This window comes from Rhopilema esculentum, chromosome 9 (assembly GCF_057945365.1).
Source record: "Rhopilema esculentum isolate cy_ngs chromosome 9, ASM5794536v1, whole genome shotgun sequence".
Taxonomy (NCBI): Eukaryota; Metazoa; Cnidaria; class Scyphozoa; order Rhizostomeae; family Rhizostomatidae; genus Rhopilema; species Rhopilema esculentum.
In genome coordinates, this window is record NC_142823.1 from 6,630,348 (window position 1) to 6,651,710 (window position 21,363).

At 37.7% G+C, this 21,363-nt stretch overlaps 3 protein-coding genes across 3 annotated transcripts; 2 read left to right on the top strand and 1 right to left on the bottom strand.

Moving 5' to 3' along the window:
* Positions 1-11,340, top strand: LOC135689239 (transcobalamin-1). Its single transcript, XM_065206391.2, has 6 exons — positions 1-313; positions 3,326-3,682; positions 6,243-6,553; positions 7,479-7,674; positions 8,816-8,829; positions 10,839-11,340. Exons 1-6 carry the CDS (start codon positions 16-18, stop codon positions 11,163-11,165), a joined length of 1,503 nt encoding a protein of 500 aa, XP_065062463.2. The 5' UTR covers positions 1-15; the 3' UTR covers positions 11,166-11,340.
* LOC135689245 (thymocyte nuclear protein 1) lies at positions 11,074-20,695 on the bottom strand. The gene is made up of 2 exons (XM_065206405.2): positions 20,009-20,695; positions 11,074-17,744 (listed from the first exon to the last, which is right to left on the bottom strand). Exons 1-2 carry the CDS (start codon positions 20,275-20,277, stop codon positions 17,414-17,416), a joined length of 600 nt encoding a protein of 199 aa, XP_065062477.2. The 5' UTR covers positions 20,278-20,695; the 3' UTR covers positions 11,074-17,413.
* LOC135689243 (uncharacterized) lies at positions 14,158-17,275 on the top strand. The gene has a single exon (XM_065206402.2). The coding sequence runs from the start codon at positions 14,782-14,784 to the stop codon at positions 15,751-15,753; it is 972 nt and encodes a 323-aa protein (XP_065062474.2). The 5' UTR covers positions 14,158-14,781; the 3' UTR covers positions 15,754-17,275.
* Positions 20,696-21,363: the final 668 nt, after the last annotated feature.

Here is a 21,363-nt window from a genome sequence, read left to right on the forward strand (position 1 = left end):
TAAAAATTTAGGCAGATGCTTTTGACATCTGCCAAAATAATTTCTGAGACTTTTGTAATATCGGTCTTGAATGTGCTTGAAAAGTACCGAATACCCAGTCCGGGTTTTACACCAGCAGTAAATGAACTTTGTCCTAGTCATATAAATATATGTGACACAATAACATCGAACAAAGTTGTGTCCAAACGAAGGCAACGAGAGGCTCGCACCATCGCCAAAGACGCTCGAAAACTGGTTGTTTGCAAAATGAAGCTGTGTATAGTTGGCATCACCGTGCTTGTGGCTTTTGCAGTGACAGCAAATGGCTACTGTGGTATGTACAGTATCGCTAGGTATTTTCTTGCCTCTGCAAAATTTCTTCTGTTCCCAAGTTGCCACTGGATAGGAAGAAACCTATTGTCTGCATCTAGTGGTAGAGATATTTCTCATAGAAAAGCTTTAAAACATATAGATAGCGAATTTTCAATTTTAGCAAATGACTAGGCCACAATGTTTTGAATGATAATTTCGTTAAAATGTCAGTTCAAAATATATCTGAAGTTTCTATACAGTAAAAAATGCTTGAATGCTAGCTGTACACAGAAGTAAGGATAACACATGTTTGGCACTAGGGGCAAATGTAACAAAGGAACACAACAATATGTTCGTTTTTCGATAACATAGGTAGGAAAGCTCTCGACCTCAAAATTTTTGCGCAAATGATTGCGTAATAGAAGAGATCCAGGTATCCCAGACCCCTTTCCTTGCGAAAGTATTTCAGAGTTTGTTTTCTGAGACTAAACAGATTTGTCAGGGGAAAGAAAAAACGGCATGGTTTTTATGTTGAAGAATTCGTCATAAAATTTAAAAACTTGCTTTTAGGGGTCCACATTCTTTATCAAACCGAATTTTCAACCCCTGTTTATAAAAGTATTTTGATCTGGAATCTTGGAACTTGGGAAAAATTTCTTGTCGGTGTCTCCATGGTGTTGTCAAAGGGCATTTGCCGACATAAGAGAAGCATGGCCCTCTTTAGCCTGTGTTCCAGACCCCTAAGTTAGGCCCTCTTATGTCGTTATTTCGGGCATTTGCTGACACAAGGCCCGAAATAACGGAAGGGGCATACCCAGGGGTGTAGTGCAGGAAGGGGCTAATCACTACACTACTAGGCATCAATGGCGGCGCCAGCCACTAAGCTCTGGAGGAGGGTGGGACAGAACAAAAATTTTAGGCCACGACTTTTTTAACACAAGAAAACGCCTTTTTTACCAACATAGAACGCAAATTTTACCCGAAGAGGTCGCCCATCGCTAACTTTTGGTTACATAAAGGCAGTTTCAAAGTCATAGGACTACATCACAAGAAGTACGCTGCCAAAATATTACCCTTCCAAGCATTTTCTTATCGAATTTAGACAAAATACAAAGTTGCTTCTGCCGAGAACTGGAGGGGACATGTCCCCCCTCTCCCTCCCCCGTGGCGCTTCTACTGCTAGACATACACCCAAAACCATGGCGTACCAAAAAAACCCTTCATTTTTCTCAGATAGACGCTCCCCTGTTTCCCCATTCCTATCTTCTATTTCCGCGCTCGAATTTATGTGGCTCTGGTAACCAGAGTACTAGGCCCATAGGAAAAACACTGTAACGGCGCCCCTTTCTACAGGCCCCAAGAAAATCCCTGCCTGTGGTGTACTGTATAGCATGTTAAAATTTACAAAAGTGTTAAAAATACTACTTTGGGAGCCCCTTTTGATCGGGGATAGTTAGTTATCAAACTCGGGTGCCCCTAACTGCGTTACGCCACTGGTCCTAAATCCTTTTTTCAGTACAATTTTAATATTGAAACAATCATCATCATCATCATTTGGCTTCTACTTCGCTTTGTCTAGTTAATCATTTTCACAACTATTTCTCTTCTTCGTCTACACCTATTACCGATCGAGCAAGCTTTCCTCGTAGTGCTTACGATAAGTTGGGCTACTTTTTTATAAATTCTGGATACTCTGTTCAGGACCGTTGAAAGGTTTGAGAGGCCCTGGGGCAGAGATGGATAACGAGGCGCCCTGCGAGCGGAACAAGCTGAAAATTGTTGCGATCTTTTTAGGCATAATTTTGCCATGTTTGATAGATTCCATTCTTAAATGGAACTCATACTTTTTGAGGCCCCCTACACCTCGAGGCCCTGGGGCATTTTGCCCCCCCCCCCCCCCCCCCGCCCCCTCTGCCTTCCCCGACTGCCCAAACCTTGCTTTTCTTTGTTTGCAAAGCTTCCTCTATTTTCAGAAAATTGTATTTATCCCCTAGATCGTTTCAACTGCTCATCATTATAAAAAATCAATTTTCAGTTATTTGTGACCATCCTCTATGCATGAGAATCCCCAACATATCACCTAAAGCACTTTAGGTATCAAAAATACATTTTCTCAGAGACATAGGAATCACGGAATCGCGCCCTTCTTGAGGTTTATAATCCCTTTTTAGGCTGAATCAACTTTTATTTTCATTGGAGTGAAATTCATGACCGTTGAGCTTGATCAATAATTAAACGGGTTTAACCAATCAGAGACAACTTTTATTCCAGAGATTTTGGCTGTGTCCCCGTTGTAGTGAAGCCTGTGACTAGAATTAATTTGACTCACTTTTTGGTTGCGATGGACATGTCAACAGCGAAAGGAAATTCTTCCATTAGCATTATTTAATTCCAGTTATTAAACCTTTTTGCCATTCCCGATAGCTTTTTATTCGCAGCAAGGCTAGGCCAGCCAAAGCGAGCAGCGTAAAGGCAGGCAGACCAATTTTTCCATATTAGCCAATCGGGTGGGGGAGAAAATTTTGCATTTACAACAAAATCATCAAGGCTACGCAAAAATACACCCACAAATCGTACCGTTTTTTGACAACTTGCTTTTTTACGACCCCTTTCATAAATCATGTTGTATGTAATTTGTATATCCTTATGTTTTTTGTGTGTCTGAAGTCTGTGCCAAAATCGAAATAGGTGATGCATAACACAACTGAGAGCTCTGCCTGTGGTCCCCTACATCTTAATCTTCAACCTTCATCATTCTGCATCTATTTTGGGACAGTCTTCAAGAGAATTGTAGCTAATTATTAATGGCCACAGGGTTGTGTTGCACTTCCATGCTCCTGTGGTATAGTTTTGTACGTTGTGTCTATTTTAAGCATGCATAAACAATCATCTCCTACAACGTTTAAGTGACTTACTGCAACTACTTTTCTCGCATATTGATAGATAAACCTCCTTCTTTAACAGCAAAGGAAATTTCTTCTATCTTTAAAATGATTTTTTAAAAATTTTGAAAATTGCTCAAATGATTCCCTAGATTACAAGAGCCATGCCATACACACAGGGCTATCCAAAGCCATTCTACAGGCAAATCGATGGTTGTTAGAAGCTCAAGATGATGAAGGAAAATGGCTAGATGCCCATACAACAGGGTATGCGCTGACTGTTTTAAAACTAATGGGATATGATTTGGATGAGGAGAACACGTGCTCAAAAACTTTCCAGAAGGCTGCGAAGTATTTGAAAGGTGTCAAAGGTGACATCAAAGAAGCACATGGTGGTGAACTTGCGCAAATAATAATGGGCCTAAATGCTTTGTGTGAAGATCCAAGTGATTATCAAGGGATGAATTTAACAGACAATTTGCTTCAGGATGTGAACAACTTCCCAAAAGGTATGACGAAGGACGCCGGAGCCACAGGGGCAGCGCAGGGGGCAGGTCCCCCGTTGCCCTAGTGGTGCATGGGGCAGCACTGGGGCAGCAAAGTGCCCTTTTCATGAAACTGATTTCCAAGCAAATTCAATTCATATCAAAGTTTTGAATCCTAATAAAATCTAAAATTCAAGTATCTCTTGATACCTACATTCAAGAAAAAAGTCAATATTTTCCATTTTGATGTGAACCTTTCCTTTTTTGGACCATAATCTAAAACATTGCTATTCGATCTGCTTTTAGAAACACCAAAAACAGGTGTACCCCGCTTTCATAATGCTTTCTACGTCCTTGAATTCAAGACATTCCATCAAAACGTTCTTTGAACCAACAAGTTTTCATGTAGCACGGTATTCCTATTCGACGCTTGGAAACTTACCGACTGGTTGGAAATTTGTCCCAGCGGACTCTTTGGCTTGTCCTAGTAGGCCCTTTTGAAACCCCAATAGTTGAAGTCCTTGAAAAATATCCTGAAGATTTGGCTTGAATTTGGTGGCACATGTAATTTTTTAAGCCAGTATTAAAAGATTCTTGAAGATTTTGAGCGATTTAAGATTCTTATGAGATCCTTATGGGAACCCTGGTGCAATCGGAAATTTCAAAAGCAAGTTTCTGAAGCCCTTTTTGAAGCCGAATCGAATTGTCTCCCTTCAGAAGTAACAATAATAGCATGATATAATTCCTTTTGCTCTTGAGATCTTTGTCATACAGATGTAGCCAAATATGGAACACAGTTCCAAATGAAAAAAACTCCCCAACTCTACAACTATTCAAGAGAAAATCTTAGAATTTTCATCTTTCAATTTACATGTAGTTTTGCAACATCAGTTACATTTGATTTAAATCATATTTAGCGTTGTTAATTTAAATTAGTTGGCTTTATTTCGCTCTAATATAGCTACAGATTTTACCAACTTTAAATAAAGAAAGAAAAAACAGAATGTTTAGAGTTTATATCAAGCTTTGTAGATGGTCATCAAAACAGCCTCCCTTGAAGGTGGGACTGGGTCCAGCCTCCCTTGAAGGTGGGACTGGGTCCAGCCTCCCTTAAAGGTGCGACTGGGTCCAGCGTCCCTTGAAGGTGGGACTGGGTCCAGCCTCCCTTGAAGGTGGGACTGGGTCCAGCCTCCCTTGAAGGTGGGACTGGGTCCAGCGTCCCTTGAAGGTGGGACTGGGTCCAGCCTCCCTTGAAGGTGGGACTGGGTCCAGCCTCCCTTGAAGGTGGGACTGGGTCCAGCCTCCCTTGAAGGTGGGACTGGGTCCAGCCTCCCTTGATGGTTTATGTTGGGGTGAGAGAAATTTCGAGATTGAAGTTTGACTGTAGTCTTGATTCAAACATGTCATTATGGGTGCTGCCTTCATTTCCGAGAGTCTTTAGGGCGTAGCAATGCAAAATTTCCCTGGGCTTTCACCTACAACCAGACTTCGTCATTGGCTAAACAATGATTTCCGATCTATTTCAGCAGCAAAATTTGACACCCCAAGGTGTCCTTTCTACATTTCCTGCCCCCGCTGCATCACAAAGCTTTGAGTATGACGCCAATCTTTCAGGGACACATAGATAGAGCTAAATTGCACAAAAAATGCAACAAAAAATGTACAGAGCCAGTAATATATTTAAGATCGTTTAACTTGGTAGAAAGAAGAATGTAAGGTCATTGGTAACGCTCTCGAGATTATAAGTCTAAAGATTATACCAAAAGGTTAAAAATTCTGCAACACTCACAACAGAGTTTCCAAAGGTTTATTTCTATGCTAAAAATACATGAAAAAAATCACATTTACAGCGTAAGGGAAAATTCGAGGTGAGAGGGAAAAGGAAAATGCACCTTCCTTTTTCTCTACTTTATCTCCTTCACAGTTACGTTCTCTTGCCATAACTCGGATTGTCTCTTCATAGTACGAAGATTAGTTTCCATTGAAAACACACGACAACCAAATCCTGTCTATTGACATATATTTATTATTCCTTTGGTCTCCAGGATTTTACGAGAATAGTCATTCCATTGAAATTTAGAGAGCAAAAATGACATTTATCTGAAACTAAAGTGAGCATTGTTGCGCCTTCCAATGCAGTAAGTTTCCGATTTTATTGCTTGAACATTAAGATCAGTAGTTCATACAATATTGTGGTGTACACGAAGCCAGGTTTCTTGTTGACCAAGTTAGTCCAAAGGAAAACAATTACCTATCCCTGCCTTGGCTCCTTGCACGGTTTATGTTGTTAGGTGAGGAGACGAGCTCTTTCTGTATAGACAACTTTAGATTTTAGATTTTATTGCTTGAACATTAAGATCAGTAGTTGATACAATATGGTGGTGTACACGAAGCCAGGTTTCTTGGCTCCTTGCATGGTGTTTTTTAATTTTAGGTGAGAAAACGAGCTCTTTTTGTATAGACAACTTTAGATTTTATTTTTTTTATACCCAAAACCGAAATCTGCTAATACCTTATGTGTCTGTACTGCATTTGAAAAATTTTCGTCTTCAGCTAATGTCATTTTTTCATTTTCCCATTAAAGGCAAATTCAATCACTACTTTCAGTACAGCCTCGCACTGATGACCCTTGGTATCAATGACGTAAGAGTCGAGTGGTCCGCCGTGGAACGAATCTTGAGTAAAGTGGAGATGATACTTCGAACTGGAGAGAAGCACACCAAAGACACGTGTGCACTGTTCGTGATGGCGTTGCAAAGTGTTGTTCATCAATTCCACGATAAAGAATATCAGTTGAAGTGGATTAACAAAATCATTACAAAGCTGAGCAACACCCTGGCAATGAAAACGAAAGCTGGTATGGACAATCACGTGACCATAGCCCTTGTAATGCAGGTAAGATGCAACTGATTGATTGAGGCTTTGAGCAAAAATTGAGTATGTCTCGACTGAACAGGTTCCAATCCTTGCTTAAAAAATTTTCTTTGACTAGTTTCTTACTATAAATCTAAGATGTAATAATGGATTGCCACCGCAGCTGTCCACAATGTTTTATGCCTGAATTTATGAGGCTCTGGTACCCAGGGTACGTCTCCTCTTAATTGACACAGTGGCTGCGTAGAATATTTTGGGGACATGGCAGCCCCGGTATTCCGACCCCAAAACAGTGTAGTAAATCCCCGAAGAGCCTAAGAATTTAAGAAACTACAGACAATCTTTTTGTGGCTACGTACTTTGAGTTTAACTTGACAAACCAAAAGGCTGTTTATTTCAAACGACATTGCCCCTTGAACCATTTTTGCAACAGAATTCCATTATTGTCAAATCATTAATGTCCCAGCAGTTCAATATTTATATACACCGTTCAGATATTGACCATATATTTGAGCTTCTGACACTGCTTTTCCGTACAAATCTTAAAAACACATACACTTAAAAATATTACAATATCGTTAGTTCCAAGCAAATGTAAAATACTACAGTATCGCTTTTCCTATCAGAAAACGCTGTTTCACCAACAGGGAACACCAATTTTACTAATAAGGAGGTCCATGACTAATTTGTGGTTACTTTTAGTTTGTTTCAAATAATAGAATCACATCATAAAATACTCATTGCAGAAATATTACCCCCCCCCCTTCTACCCAAATATGGACGTGTTGTGAAACAGTTGCGTGAATCATGCAGGGGTTTGGCAATAACTCGCAAGAAAATGTGAGATTCTATAACAAAATATTGAGAAAGCTTTGAGGAAACAGAATAGGCCTTAGCCACACAGGTTGATACACAGATTGATTCAAATAGCACTTTTTTATTCTAGGCTCAAACTGCAGTTGGGAAAGACCTTGATTGGAAGGAAACCAAATGCGAGAAAACACTCAGATATATAATAAATCAGAAAGCTAAAGACGGTTCGTTTGGTAACCTGGGCTCCACGCTCAGTGTTCTTCCTGCTTTAGCTGGTGTTTCATTCTTGGATTTGAAGAACAACGCAAGCTGCAATTACGATGAGAAAAGTAAGAACGTTTTTGAAATAATTATTCGTTCGTGGTGATAATGATTATGTTTTTCTGAAAACAGTCATGTTGATTCCACGTAAAAATGATGATTTGCCCTCGTTAACTTCAATACTTTTTAAGTTACGTTCTTCTTTATAAGAACAATTTCATAAGAACACAAACCTCAAAATTGGTCAAAGTTAAAAGCAAATAAAGAACAAGCTGAGGCTGAGCTACTGTAAAATGTATTTTGAGCAATGTTTCATAGCAAAAACGAGGAGTTTTTTGCCATCCAGGAGTGCTTTTTGGTGAATTGTTAATTTTATACTAGCTTGTTTGCTGTACAATGTATATAATAGAATAAAACTAGGAATTCAAATATATATATAATTGTAATATTGCGATTCGATCCACAACTGGGTATATATTTTTCCATCGTGTTTTTTCGGAACCTATTCTGACGTTTTATGCTCTGAGGAGTGTCAGACGAAAAAGCTTTAAGTATGTTGTAAAATGTTTGCTTTTTTCAAAGCCATTTTATAATTGTAATAGGAAAAATTAACTAATTGATTAAAAAAATTCATTAATTAATAAATTCGCTAATTTTTCCTAGTACAATTTTATTTAAGTTTCCTAGTTTTAATCTTTAATTTTGTCGGCAAATAAAGGGTGTCTTACTCACATTGTTGGCAAACAAGGCGTGAACAACTCCCAAGAGCGCAAAAAATAGCGACTGCACTGCTTACACTCTAATAATTTTCAAAAAACAGCCAGCCTGAACTTCAATTTACTGCTTTGTATGAAAAAAGAGTGTAACTTACTAATAAACTTACATTAACCATAACTTTAGTTTCCAGTCTGCCAAGATGATAATAAACAGTACAGATGGTTCTTGTGACCATAATCCCCGCTATAATCGTAATAATCACGATCAACATGATATCGTTATAATCATCGTTATAATCACGATCAATAATCTTCAGTACTGTGTTTATAAGCAGCAAATCATCACCATAATCGCAGTGATAATCGTAATCATAACGGCGACCTTAATCATAAGTGCAATTCCTGATCGTTGTGATGTTACTCGGTTATGTTTTAATCGTCGTGATTATCACGATATAAGCGCCAATCACATAAGCTTCTTGTTTCTTTTCAGAAAAACCATTGCCAGTAAGTACCGATTCTTCAAGTTCTTAACGAACATAGATCGTGAGTACAAATTTTGTATTGCTGGGGAGAAAAACAATGAATTTTTGGGTGGGGGATTATTCGAGGGGGGAGGCTTATTTGAGAGAGGGCTTATTTCAAAGTTTAGTATTTTTCTCAAAGGTCGACTGATATCATTAAAAGAGACACAAAGTGCTGTGTGAAAATCTAACAAATATTATAATTTTTTATCATCACAAAAGGCGCCTTTTGCTTTTTGGTCTCCAGTCGAAGGAAGTAATACTGTATAGCTGTTTTCCTGTGGGGGCTTTCTTGAAATAAGATATTTTGCAATTATGCTTCCCTCTAATAAGCCCCCATGGGGAGGGCTTATTCGAGGGGGACTTATTCGAGCGTGGGGGGCTTATTCGAGGGTTTACGGTATTCAAATTAGACAGACAACATCCCGTTTAGGAGGTCACAGAGGATTTGCATTAAACTTATATATAAATACGCATTCTCTTACAATTTGAGACAGGAGTGGCATTAGAGGACACTGTCAGGGCCTCCGACGAAGGGGACCGAGGAATCATGCTCCATTTTTTGCAAAACATTAGAGCCTCGTTCAAAATCTTTTGCGATGATTGTTAAATTTACACTTTCCAGCCTGCCTCCGAGACCATGACCGTTGTCTCTAAAGCAAGGCAACAAGGGAGAAAAAATGATTTCTCCTGTGAAAAAAGTAGAAATGCGCTTTATGAACACGGACCTATTATTAAAAGTACATTATGGAGATGTCATCTTCAAAATCGATAAAATGTGCTGTTACTTCTAGAATGTGGTACACATGTTTCTCTCCTTAAGCACACGAAGAGAAACAACGATTTGTGTACCACAGGGCTCGGTCTTGGGACCTCTTCTGTTTAACATATACCTCAATGATCTCTTTATGTTTGTGAATGATGCTCAAATTTGTAACTATGCAGATGATACGACTTTCTATGCTATGTTGATGGTATCATTGAAACATTAGAGAGTGATGCCCTTAAAATTGCACAATGGTTTCCGAACAACTGTTTGAAGTTGAATGAGGACAAATGCCATCTAATGGTCTTTGGGAATAAAAGTAATGATATTTCTTTAGATATCGGAAGTGTCTAGATAAAAGAGAGCACGGAAGAAAAGCTGCTTGGAGTGATTCTGGAAAAAACATTATGCTTTAAAAAGCAATTGAGATCCATTTGCAAAAAGGCTGGACAAAAGCTACATGCTCTCTCGAGAATCTCGCACTTTCTTGATACTGAACAACTAAAGAGAATAATGAAGGCATTTATCTTTTCACTGTCCTCTTGTTTGGATGTTCTGCGATAGAACACTTAATAGTTAAGTTAATCGTATTCACGAACGGGCATTGCGGACAACTTACAAAGATATGAAATCAGATTTTGACACAATGTTACTCAGAGACAATGCGGTCCCAATTCAAAAACAGCATGTTCCTTCCAACATAAGAAACAAAACTCCCCCTCGAAGAGAACAGCCTCCTCGATCTTGTAGGTCTAGAAATACTGGTAAAACAAGTGATTCTGCGATCGGTCAACATCTTTTAGACAACCCAGATTGTGCAAAACTCTATAATGACGACATGTTTCGGATAATTGGCAGAGCCCGGTCGTCCTTCCATCTAGCAGTTTTGGAGTCGATCTACATACAAACGAAAAAGCCGCCATTGTGTAGACAGAAGGAGTTCGTTTTCTCTCTTGGACTCCAGTGGTAATTATTCTTTAGGCTCGCAGCACTGATTGGTCAACTATACCGGTTATGTGCTTGCGTTTTTCTGATTGGCCTATTTAGATCCACAACTGGGTATATATTTTTCATCGTGTTCTTTCGGACCCTTATTCTGAGGAGTGTTTTATGCTCAGACGCAGACGAGTGCTCTGAGGAGTGTCAGACGAAGCTTTTAGTATATTGTAAAATGTTTGCTTTTTTCAAAGCCATTTAAGGATTTGTTATCCTTTGGATCTCTCTAGGGAAATATTGTCGTCAGCATTGATATTGATTTCGAGGCAACTGAAAAAGAGAGTCCCGAAACACAAGTTGTGCAGATAGTAAATGGTTCAACGGTTCTGGATGCATTGCGAGCCGCCGCTGCGGAGGACGAATGCTACCAATTCGAGACACGCACAACATCATGGGGAGAATCACTGGTAAGGCTTTGTAGAAACCACATTGTCAATAACAAGAAAATCTATTGGTTTTACTACGTAAATGGAAAGATGCCAAATAAGGGCTTCGACAGTTACGTGCTGGAAAATGGAGATTCTGTTACATTCAAGTATCGAAAACTCTCAAATTAAATGAAGAGAACAATATAACTGATCGTAGCACGTGCTTATCCATAACCTTTTACAGTGATTAACAAAAGTAGTTGATTGACAGATTTTGTAGTGAAATTTTGTCCAAAGTAGAGCAGTATGATAACGATGGAAGTAGACTGGGCAACTAAATTGAAGCAATCAAGCATTTACAAAATTTCTGCTTCCTTTTTCATTGTACTTTTCTTGAAACGGCAAACAGATGTTTCTTCACGAAGCATAAACGTTGTCCCAACCCTTCTCTGATTTTCAAATTTTGGTATTCAGGCTTCTTTAGGTACCTAATGTTTTCAGTATACGTGTGGGCAAGTTGAAGGGGCCATTGTGCGTTATGTCTTTATGTCTATATTGGAAGCTACTGGGGTCGCCCGTGGGCAACAAGGGGCAACTAGGGGTAACAAGGGGTTTAAGAATCTCCTATGGCTGCAAACATGAAGGAGCATTGACAATATGTGACATTGATAGACAATCGAGCAAAAATTTCAGAAGTTTTGAAAAGGCTATCTTGAAAACATGGAATGTGAAATGTTGGAATGTGGAAATTACATACAAATGCACTATGTAGGTATATAGGTTTTAGAAGACACATTCCACCTTTCTAACATCGCGAGAGGCAAAAAGTCAATGTGCTGCTCAGGATATTCAGTATGTACACTTCCCCTCAACAAATTTCCGTCTTACGGTGCCTGACGAGCATCACAAAAAAGTATCGAAGTACAACCCTAACTTTTTTCTAAATACAATCTGGTAGTATCGTTAGCAGACTCAGGGGCGGATCCAGAGAAAATTTGAAATGGGGGCAGTTGGTAGTGGGGGCGCTGGAAATTTTCCAGAAATTTATGATGAGTGTACGCTGTATTCACTTTGTAAGGAAATTTTTCATAATAATGTTGTATGCTTTGAGGAAATCTTTGAAGTAAATTAACCTAGAAGTTTCAGAAACTTTTTCACCTGCTTCTCATTCTTCAAAAGGGGCGTAAAATTTCCAAAAAGGGGCGCCAGAGTTGCTTCAACTCAGCGAGGAAGGGGCAACTGCCCCTAGATTCCCCCTTCCCTAAATCCGCCACTGAGCAGACTCTAAACCTCGTATCGTAGCCCCGTAAATAAAAGGATTGTTTGAGACAATATCCTAGAGACAATAAGGGGCAATGTTGCCCGTTCCGTTCTAGTGACTTTTATAATCTGGCTGCCTTACAATGGGCGACAAGCTATTCAGCTACCCCAGTAGTAGAACAACCTTTTCAACAAACCTTTTCAACCGGAGAGAAGTTGCAGGTTCTTGCAAGAATCCCAAGCTAGTATGGTGAGTCGAATCCGGTCCAATTGGCAATTAGTCCACCATTGGGGATTCAAGATGTAGCTGGCATGAATAAGTTCCGACATGACTTTACCCTCGTAGCTTTACAGTCAATAATGGTACTTTGAAAAAGGCAAATTTCTTGAAGCCGAGTTGTAGTGGCTCCCTATATTTGTGGGTAGGTTCAGTGGCCTACGTCAAAGACCCGAACAAGAAAAGAGAAAAAATCTAGTGGTGATAAAGAGTGGTGATAAAATCTACTGCACAGGGGTGAACAAACTTCTCTTTCATTGACTTATGATGCCAATAAAGTTGCATGTTTGGTAGTTTCTCTTCGAATGTTCGTCGGAAATGTGAAGGGTTTCTACGCAATCAATAGGCTCAAAACCGACAAACCTTCAAGGGCGTAAACACTGCCCCCTTTTTCGACCCCCCATTCGCAATGCCTAACTATGCTCTTTCTGTTGCGTAAGTTATCGTGCCTTCTAGCAGAACGAGGTTGAGACTTCGCAGTGAGGTTACAATCTCCTCAGTGACGAAATGAGAATGAAAATTTAGAAACGTATCTGTACGGGAAAAAAGACCATTGAAACTTGAGAATTTCGAGGATTACCTTGATTGAAATTCAAGACATCATCCTCTGAGGATGCAGAAGAAGAGCTTAAAATAAAAGTTAAAACTTTGAAAGTCGGGCAAAAATTTAGCTTTAGAGACGCTTGGATTTACGCTGACAATCTTCAAAGATGAAATTTGAAAAATTTCATTTCAGATGAGATATAAATAATTTTTATATAAGAAACGTAAATTGAGGCTCGGGCTAGCTTTTCTAAATTTCTGTCAAAACTTTAAAACTGGATTGTTTTTCAATTTTAGAGCAATTCAGACCGGAGACAATTTTTTTCGAAATAGATAAAAAACAAAAAACAATGGATGTCTACATTGCAGGATTTGTTTTTTTTTTATTTCTTACAGATATTTTATGGGGAAATTTTGTTACAGATAAACGTCCTTTATAATAATTCATCTTACATCCTTGAAAACAGTTTTTGATAGCTGTCGCAAGCAAATTTCGTTAGAAATCACCGTACTTTGTTCGTAATTTTTGACCAATTTTTGTCCACGTGTTCTAACATTATAGCTTGTGTACCCAGGCTAATCGCAAATAGACCAATTCGACTTACGGCCTCGTTTTGAAAAAATTTTCAAATTATTTTGTACAAAATTTTTGACCTCAGATTCGGATTGCGAGCAATGATTTTAGTATACTTCGAAGTTTTCATAATGGTATTGCTCACGATATTGATTTTATGACGACAAAAAGATAAAAATTTTATAAGGGATTTGACCGTGATTGGCGACTAGGGGGTAAAGTTTCCCCCCGGAACGATTTTTGCGGTCAAATCCCTAAAAAGTTTTCAAACTTCATTTCTCCGTAAAATCTAAAATACAAGCACAAACAATATGAAAAATTGTATCCGGCCTAAAATTGTGATGATAAAACCAAATCTGAGTTTTAGAAAGTTGTATAATTAGATTAGGATAAATTTTCAAAACGAGGCCGTATGTCGAATTGGTGTATACCATCAAAAACTTCCGTCGTTGCTTATGATTGGTTGTGGGGTAAGTGCGACAAATCGCAAACCTGGTCACGTGTAAAATTAGAACAGTCTGTGTCCGCTTCTATGCAATTTTCAGTCTGGACAGGATATTTCCGTGCTAGGTGTTTCCGTTCTTGAATCGACCAATTTCCGATATTGTTTGGACGCTACACGAATTGAATAATTAACTTCATTAATTTCTCAATAATATCAAATAAATTTATCCTTGTGAAACTAATTATAAGGGAAGTTTTTCCGTTAAGTCATTACCTCATCAACTTATGACGTAATAAACTGCGCTTCGATATCGGAAATGGCCTCACTTGGAAGCAGTCAGCAACGGGAAAAGACATGCTGTGAGAGCGTTGCAACAATATTTCAACAAAAAAACAAACATCTGGATCGCCTCAAAGACCATGACCAACTGTTCCATTGAGAATTCTAAATGCCAAGATAAATAAAATATCTGGAAATTAAATATTTGTCCAGATCTCAATTATTCTTAAGGATGTTTTGAAAGCATGTCTTGCGATGCAGTGAAATTCGAAAATTATTTCAAATCGTTTCGAGTGTCTTTCTTGAAACAATATTATTGACAGCTGATCCATTTAAATAATTCCCGACACCTTGTGCAAAACAAAGATAAACGCGTGGAAACTGTTAACTCTGACAGCAGAAAGCTTGACAGCAAAGATTTGTGAGCATGGCCTTTTTACGAAATAGGCAAGGAACTGAGAAGCTCCCAACAATAGGATTGGATGAAAAAGACTTCATTCAGGCTGGCATTCGTTATAATCTGGTTTTTCTTGGTTCAATGTTAGTGCCAACTCCTACAGGACACGGCAGCAGCAGGACAGCAAATGCCGTCGAGAAAGTCTACAATGAAAAATACAAAGCGTTCGGATATGGTTCTAGAAAAGTCTATCTCGAAATTTCCGTGGATGATTTGAAGATAATAGAAACCAATGGTGGAAATCAGACAGTCGTTGCCAAGTTCCAGACAAACAGCCTGACCTATTTTAACACTGATTTGAAGTACGACAAAGCCTTTGTTTTTGTTGTCTCCGACGAGAAAGACAAAAGTTACAGGGCCTATGTTTTTCATTGTGAAAGTAGGGCCCGCGCTAGAGAAGTAGTAATCAAAGTCAAAGAGGCTTTTCTAACGAGACAAAATAAAGCAGAGGAAATGAGGCTTAGAAGTTTCTCTGCGCCCTGCAGAGATTTGGCGAAACCGAGAGGACAGTTTGATAGTGGCCTAGCCCGTCACAAGGAAGATGAGTGGGGCGTTTTCAAAGGGGGTACTTCAAACGACTTTCCAAGTGACATTGAGGAGAACCATCTCTTAAATGCAAGACAGAGGAGTCAAACTGAGATTCATAACGTGAACAACCTTTTGTTAAGTGGACTGGAAAGTCGGAGTAAAAACAATGGTGTCCCAGAAGAGGTGACTTCCCATCCAAATAGTTCCACACAGGTAGGACTTGATGAGGCTGATGAATTTACTGAGCTGGCAGAAAAAAGGCTAAGAAGTTTTGATGACAAGGCTTTACCTAATTCTGGAGAGAGCTTTCTTCTTTTGGATAGACAGACACAGCCTTCATCTAGTTTTCTTCAAAGCCAAAATGTCAATTCAAATAATCATGAAATGGAAAATGAAAATCTCTTGCAGTTCTAAAAATAGATTGTTAAGTTAAAGTTTAGATCTGAATGATTTCAGTACTTACAAGATCCTGAAACCTTTATAAGCATGTTATTGATAGAAATATATGGTTTAAAAGGGGCCATCCTGAAATAGGGCAATTTCATCCATATTTGAATTCCAAGCCAATATTGCAGATAGGGATGTGTGTTTTTGTTTTATAAGTTGCTACTTGACATTTGTTTACAAAATTGCAGTGCAGCATCATGTTTACCATTTTCACCAAACTGCTGTTTAAAAGACAAATTTTGAATATCTTGTTAATTCTAATAACAAATACTGAAAGATGTTTTAATGGTATTATTTAAAGGATAATTTGCTTTTCTTATTAGAATTCAATGCAGTTACCAACACAAGGTTTATAAACCAAAATTTTTGTAATGACCAACACAAAACCAGGCCTTTTTGTTGCAAGTTTTTTTCATATTATATAATTGCTTTTCAAAGGTAAAGAGTTTGAAGTATATTGAAGTTATCAAAATGTTGTTAACACACAATACAGTGTTTTGCTAAAATGTTCAAATATCTTTTGTTTCTTTTTCATAAAGGAAATTACTACCACACTTCTTAAAATTAATTTACCATTTCAAACTTAATTGATCCTTTAATATTCCTAACATAACCAACAACGATTAACATCTTTCATTGAGTTTGGTGACCAAACTTACAGGATGATCACCATCAAAATTAATAAAAACATTTTTGCCAACAGCATTTGATCCATCATCAAGTCATGACCCAGTGAAATCAAAAGTTTTTGGCAGAATAACTCATTGTACTACAGATCTTTTAAACACATTCAAAAGATCACAAAACAAAACAATACTCAATTTGGCTCAAACCCCTTGATGTTTAATCTACATTTTCCATATCAAACCAAAACATTTTCCCACATTATATTTGCATTCACTATTTTAGTTATCTTTTTTGACTTTATAAAATTTATAGCATACACAGCACTGACATTGCAACGTTCATTCTGGCTACAATTCTGGCTACAATTCTGTAAATATTTGTTTTATACCAAAGGTTGAAAATTTTCCAACTGCCAACTGTAGGTTGAAGAATTTTTCTAAACAATTGTGTTGTTGAAATGGAATGTTTTTGATGGGGTTGACCTTCTAAAGTTGCAGAACAGCCTACCCTGCTTGGTATACCCAAAGGATAATATTGACACAAGCATCATAAATGTGCAATGATTCTAACTGATTCTCTGGTAATTAAATTCAATTCCTTAGATACTACACATTCAGCATTAGTTGTTAAATTTGCAAATCTGATTTAAACAATTTCTGTTATATTTTAAAAACCTGACCTCTAGCCATGCAATATGTAATGCTAAAAATTGCTTTGTTGCTGTAAGCTTCAGAGAAAATGTTGAAAACATGCGTATAATTTTGGTGGTTGATTAGATATGAAAGGCTTTAGTTAAATAATATATTATTTGAAATTATTGTAGAAATTCAGAGCATGAATAGAGAACTTTTGTAACTTTCATGTTTAAAGATGATTCTTGTTATAGAAAAATTCTACTGAAAAAAGTGTAATTTTGTTTTTCTTCTCTCACTACAAATTTACTTTAGGCAAATTTCAATATTTACCATAACTGCATTCCCAGCAAAAACTTCAACTGGACTTACTCGTTTACCTTGTTCTCTAAATCCTTTATAAATTCGAACTCCTCCTTTGTCAATGGTTGCACTGAGAGTCTTGCCTTTGTAAATAAAGCTACGCTTTTCAGTGGGCCACTTTGCTCTTTATGTTCAAGGTGCAATCCTTTAAGTTCATGGAGAGGTATAAACCGCTTCATTTTTCTCAGAAACTTCACATCTACCATAAACCATTTTGGGTTTTCTTTTGTGGACTTAGGGTCATAATAAGCAGACTTCTTATCAAATTGGGTGTGATCCACATAACCTTCTTTGACTATTTTTACTATTCCAGCAATTCCAGGTGGTTTACAATTGCTGAAATGTTTAAAGATTCTGGCATTAGATATATTAACAAAATAGAAAATAAAAACATTAAAACATATACAAGTTGTAGTATGATTGACTAAAAATAAACCTGTGTCAACTTCTATGTATGGTAACTCCTGAGATGTTTAAGGATTTTGCTAGAATGTAAAAAGTTAGAAAAATCAAATATATAAAGATATCACATAAAAGTTTTAATATAGTTGATTACAGTTAAAAATATAATCATCTATGGTACAATCAGCAGCATAGATGATGGGGGTCAGATGAGGCAAAAAAACTTATAAAGCTCAAATGTTATTTTGTTGGAAAATTTCTGATCTTGATCCCAACCTTGTCATTTTTATCTAAGTGTTAGATTTTAAGGGGAAATGATGTTTCATTTTGATATTTTTCTTAATCAGATCTCTTTCAGTTATGGTACTTGAAAATGCCTTATAAAGGAGAAGTTCAGAAAAATCTTCCAGTAGTATTTATTTATGACAGTATCCCTTAAAAACGATAACAGCTTTTCTCAGTATCTACTTATTTCAGTAACAATGTTGTTATGTTTGCTCAAAGATAGGAGAAAATGAAATGCTTATTAGATTTTCATTAGAATTTCTTTCCTTTTACTCTACCTCCCAAATGCACTGCCACTGATGGCCTAATTGCTGGCCCTAGGTCGGCTTTAGGTCCTCATTCAGTCTAGATGAACTGATGAACCCTGATATGGGGCGAAACTGGTCTACAACCGACTGTTTGAGGTGTCAGTGGTTTTCTTCACTTCACACTAAATTTCTTGTCCCTTCTATGAATTTTTCTATTTCTGCCACTTGGCACAAAGTAGTTGTGGCAGGGTCTGATGAAAAATTAACACAAAGTAATACTCTTAATAGGATACAGTGGTTTTCCCCTCAATAAGGAGGGGGGGAAATTTGTTCATAGCAATCACACATTAAATCTTGTTCAAAAATCTTTTCTTCTTCTAATTACAAGAAGATAATGCACTTTGTTACTCTTGTAGCATCTTCAAATCAGGTCATTGTGAGCAATTGTTGGTCTCATTATAAAATAAAGAGTAAGGAATCCACGTGGGCATAGTGAATGTTTCACATGTAGGGGGCTTGGTATTGATCTTGCCTGAATATTACTGAATATATCAATCTAGCCTCAATGAAACAGAACTGACAAAATGTGTTAGGAATTCAGTCAACATGCTGCCTAAATCCTTTCCTGATTGGGAAAACTTTTTTATTATCAAAATGCTCTGAAAAATTTGTTGTATGATATTAAAGACAAATATTATGCCTTTGCAGACAGAAAATTTAACTCCGAGCACATAAGCCAAACCTTCCTGATAGTTTATGCTCAACAGTTGTTACGGGGTTTTAATGAAATGACCCTATTATTGGACAGGAATATGTCCAGCAAAACAAGAAAATCTTTGAAATGCTATTGGAAGTAGTTTAAATTGATTTGAAAACATTCTGAATTTTTTTCTCCAATAGCAGCTGCAGACGTCTTGGGGAAAAGCAAAAGAAGGCTGCCTAAGAAAAGAACATCTCAGAAAATGTTGTTTTAAAGAAAAAACTAATAATAAACAGGGCATTTACGCAAAAATGAGGGCACATATCTCTGGTTCCCTGGGTTCCAAAGTCCTTATCAACAGCTCAGAATGTTACTGGCAAAACTTCAGCAGGTGTTATATTTGAAGACAATGTGGCTTGACAAGTCCTGTCTAGTTGTGGCCAAACCACCTTCTGGTAGAAGCTGCAAAAATATCATCCTTAAAAACTTAGGAAAGTTTCTAGGCCTGTGTTTTCCTTTCAAGTCGGAACAGCTCAAAAGTGCAACACATGGAAAGTGTGACCCTTTTTTGCCTAAATCTTGGTTCACCTCAGCTTTTTCTTCAATTATCACTGTCTAAAACCAAGCTGGGCATGATCAAGTGGAATGCAAACAAAACTAAATCTTCTTTGTACTTGGCTTCAGTTATGATAAATATAAAACATAGGAAACAAGAGCTTGTTTCCTTGGGTGCCCCTGTGACCATACTGAGCTGCACTTACAGTGTTGGTTTGAAAAGCTGAATTTGTTACCATGAAAACCAAGTCACACATTCCTTCGTTTGATGTGCCAAGTAAATGTGCTTCCAAGCAAAATCGGACATTTCATATAATCTTGGCCCATTGATTGAACTTAAAACTAAGATGGTTAACCCATAGTGGTTAATGTAGCACTGATTAATGTAGCACTGAAAATAGTTTGCCTACCTATGATAAAAGAATGCAAGATCTCCTTCTTTCATCTGATCTCTCATAAAATTTCTTGCCTGATAGTTGCGAACTCCATCCCAACATGCAGTTTGGTCTGGTTCATTTATCAAGTCATCAATGCCAAACTTGACATCAACCCCATTTTCCATACGAGTGTCGGGTTCAGACTTCATAAGCCAGAATCTTTCTGTTTCCTGCGAAGTCTCATCTCTCTCAACTTCTTTTGCATCTTTAGCACTGGTTTTTGGCTTCTTTTTAGGGGGCATTTGCGCCTCTTTTTCTTAGATATTTAAAAAAATCGAGATAAACTTCTGGTCTTCCAAATGCCCGTGCTTACTGCCTATCTCTCTATCTGAATTTTCCCGCCAGTATTTCCAGCCTCCATTGCAAGAAAAACCTCGACCTCAATGTAGTGCTCCTCCCTCATTTCTTTCTTGATCCAGTTAATATTAATTGCGTTTTCAAAACAATTTCGAAAAAGATTTCAAGCTAACTGAAAATGAAGTCGAGACCAAAGATTTTTTAATGTACCTTTTTTGTGTAATCACCCTCACTCAGTCCGAATATCTGAAAAATGCGAAGGCCTGCCAACACTCCCGGTTTGGCCAGGAGCCTCTGATTTCGGCCGGTCTCATGAGCTTTCTTGGTCGGTACCTTATCTACATCTCCCGATTTCTAAACATTTCCTGAATTTTTCCCTGTTTCCTCGCAGTTTTGAGACCTTTTGAAAGTTGGTTTGGTAGTAATTTGTTAATTCTTGCAGAAACGATACTATTTTTTCAAAAGAAAATTCATAATTTATTCCTTTTGTGGTCCGAAGGCAGGCTCCAAACGGAAAGGAAGGCTTGCAGAATAATTTGAGTTGTTTTGTGTCCAGCAGTACCAATGCATTTTAAAACACCTGTGTGTGCGCTGGTTAGCATTCGAAAGATGTATGGAAAGGATCCTGAAGTCCGCGTCTTAAATCCTATTTCCTGATTGAAAACTGGGGAAAGATTAAAGTTTTACTAGATTACTTGGATATTAAAGCAAGTCATTGCTAAAGACTTCACTTTCATTCCGAATATCAGCAGTTTCTTACATACTTTGATTTGTTGCTCCAAAGGGATTTGCCTCAGCCTACAATTGAAGTCACACAGCCAACTGTTCCGCAGAACACTTTTACCTTTACGAAGTTAGATTTGGGAAAAAAACTATATTTACAAGGACTCTCAAAACTACATTTCTAGTTTTACAACAAATTGTGTATTGAACAAACACCTAAATGATGGATCAGTTACCAAGAGGAATTCAACGATGTCTTTGAATGAACAATTTTTTTGCGGTACAGAATTTGAAAATGGCTTTGAAAA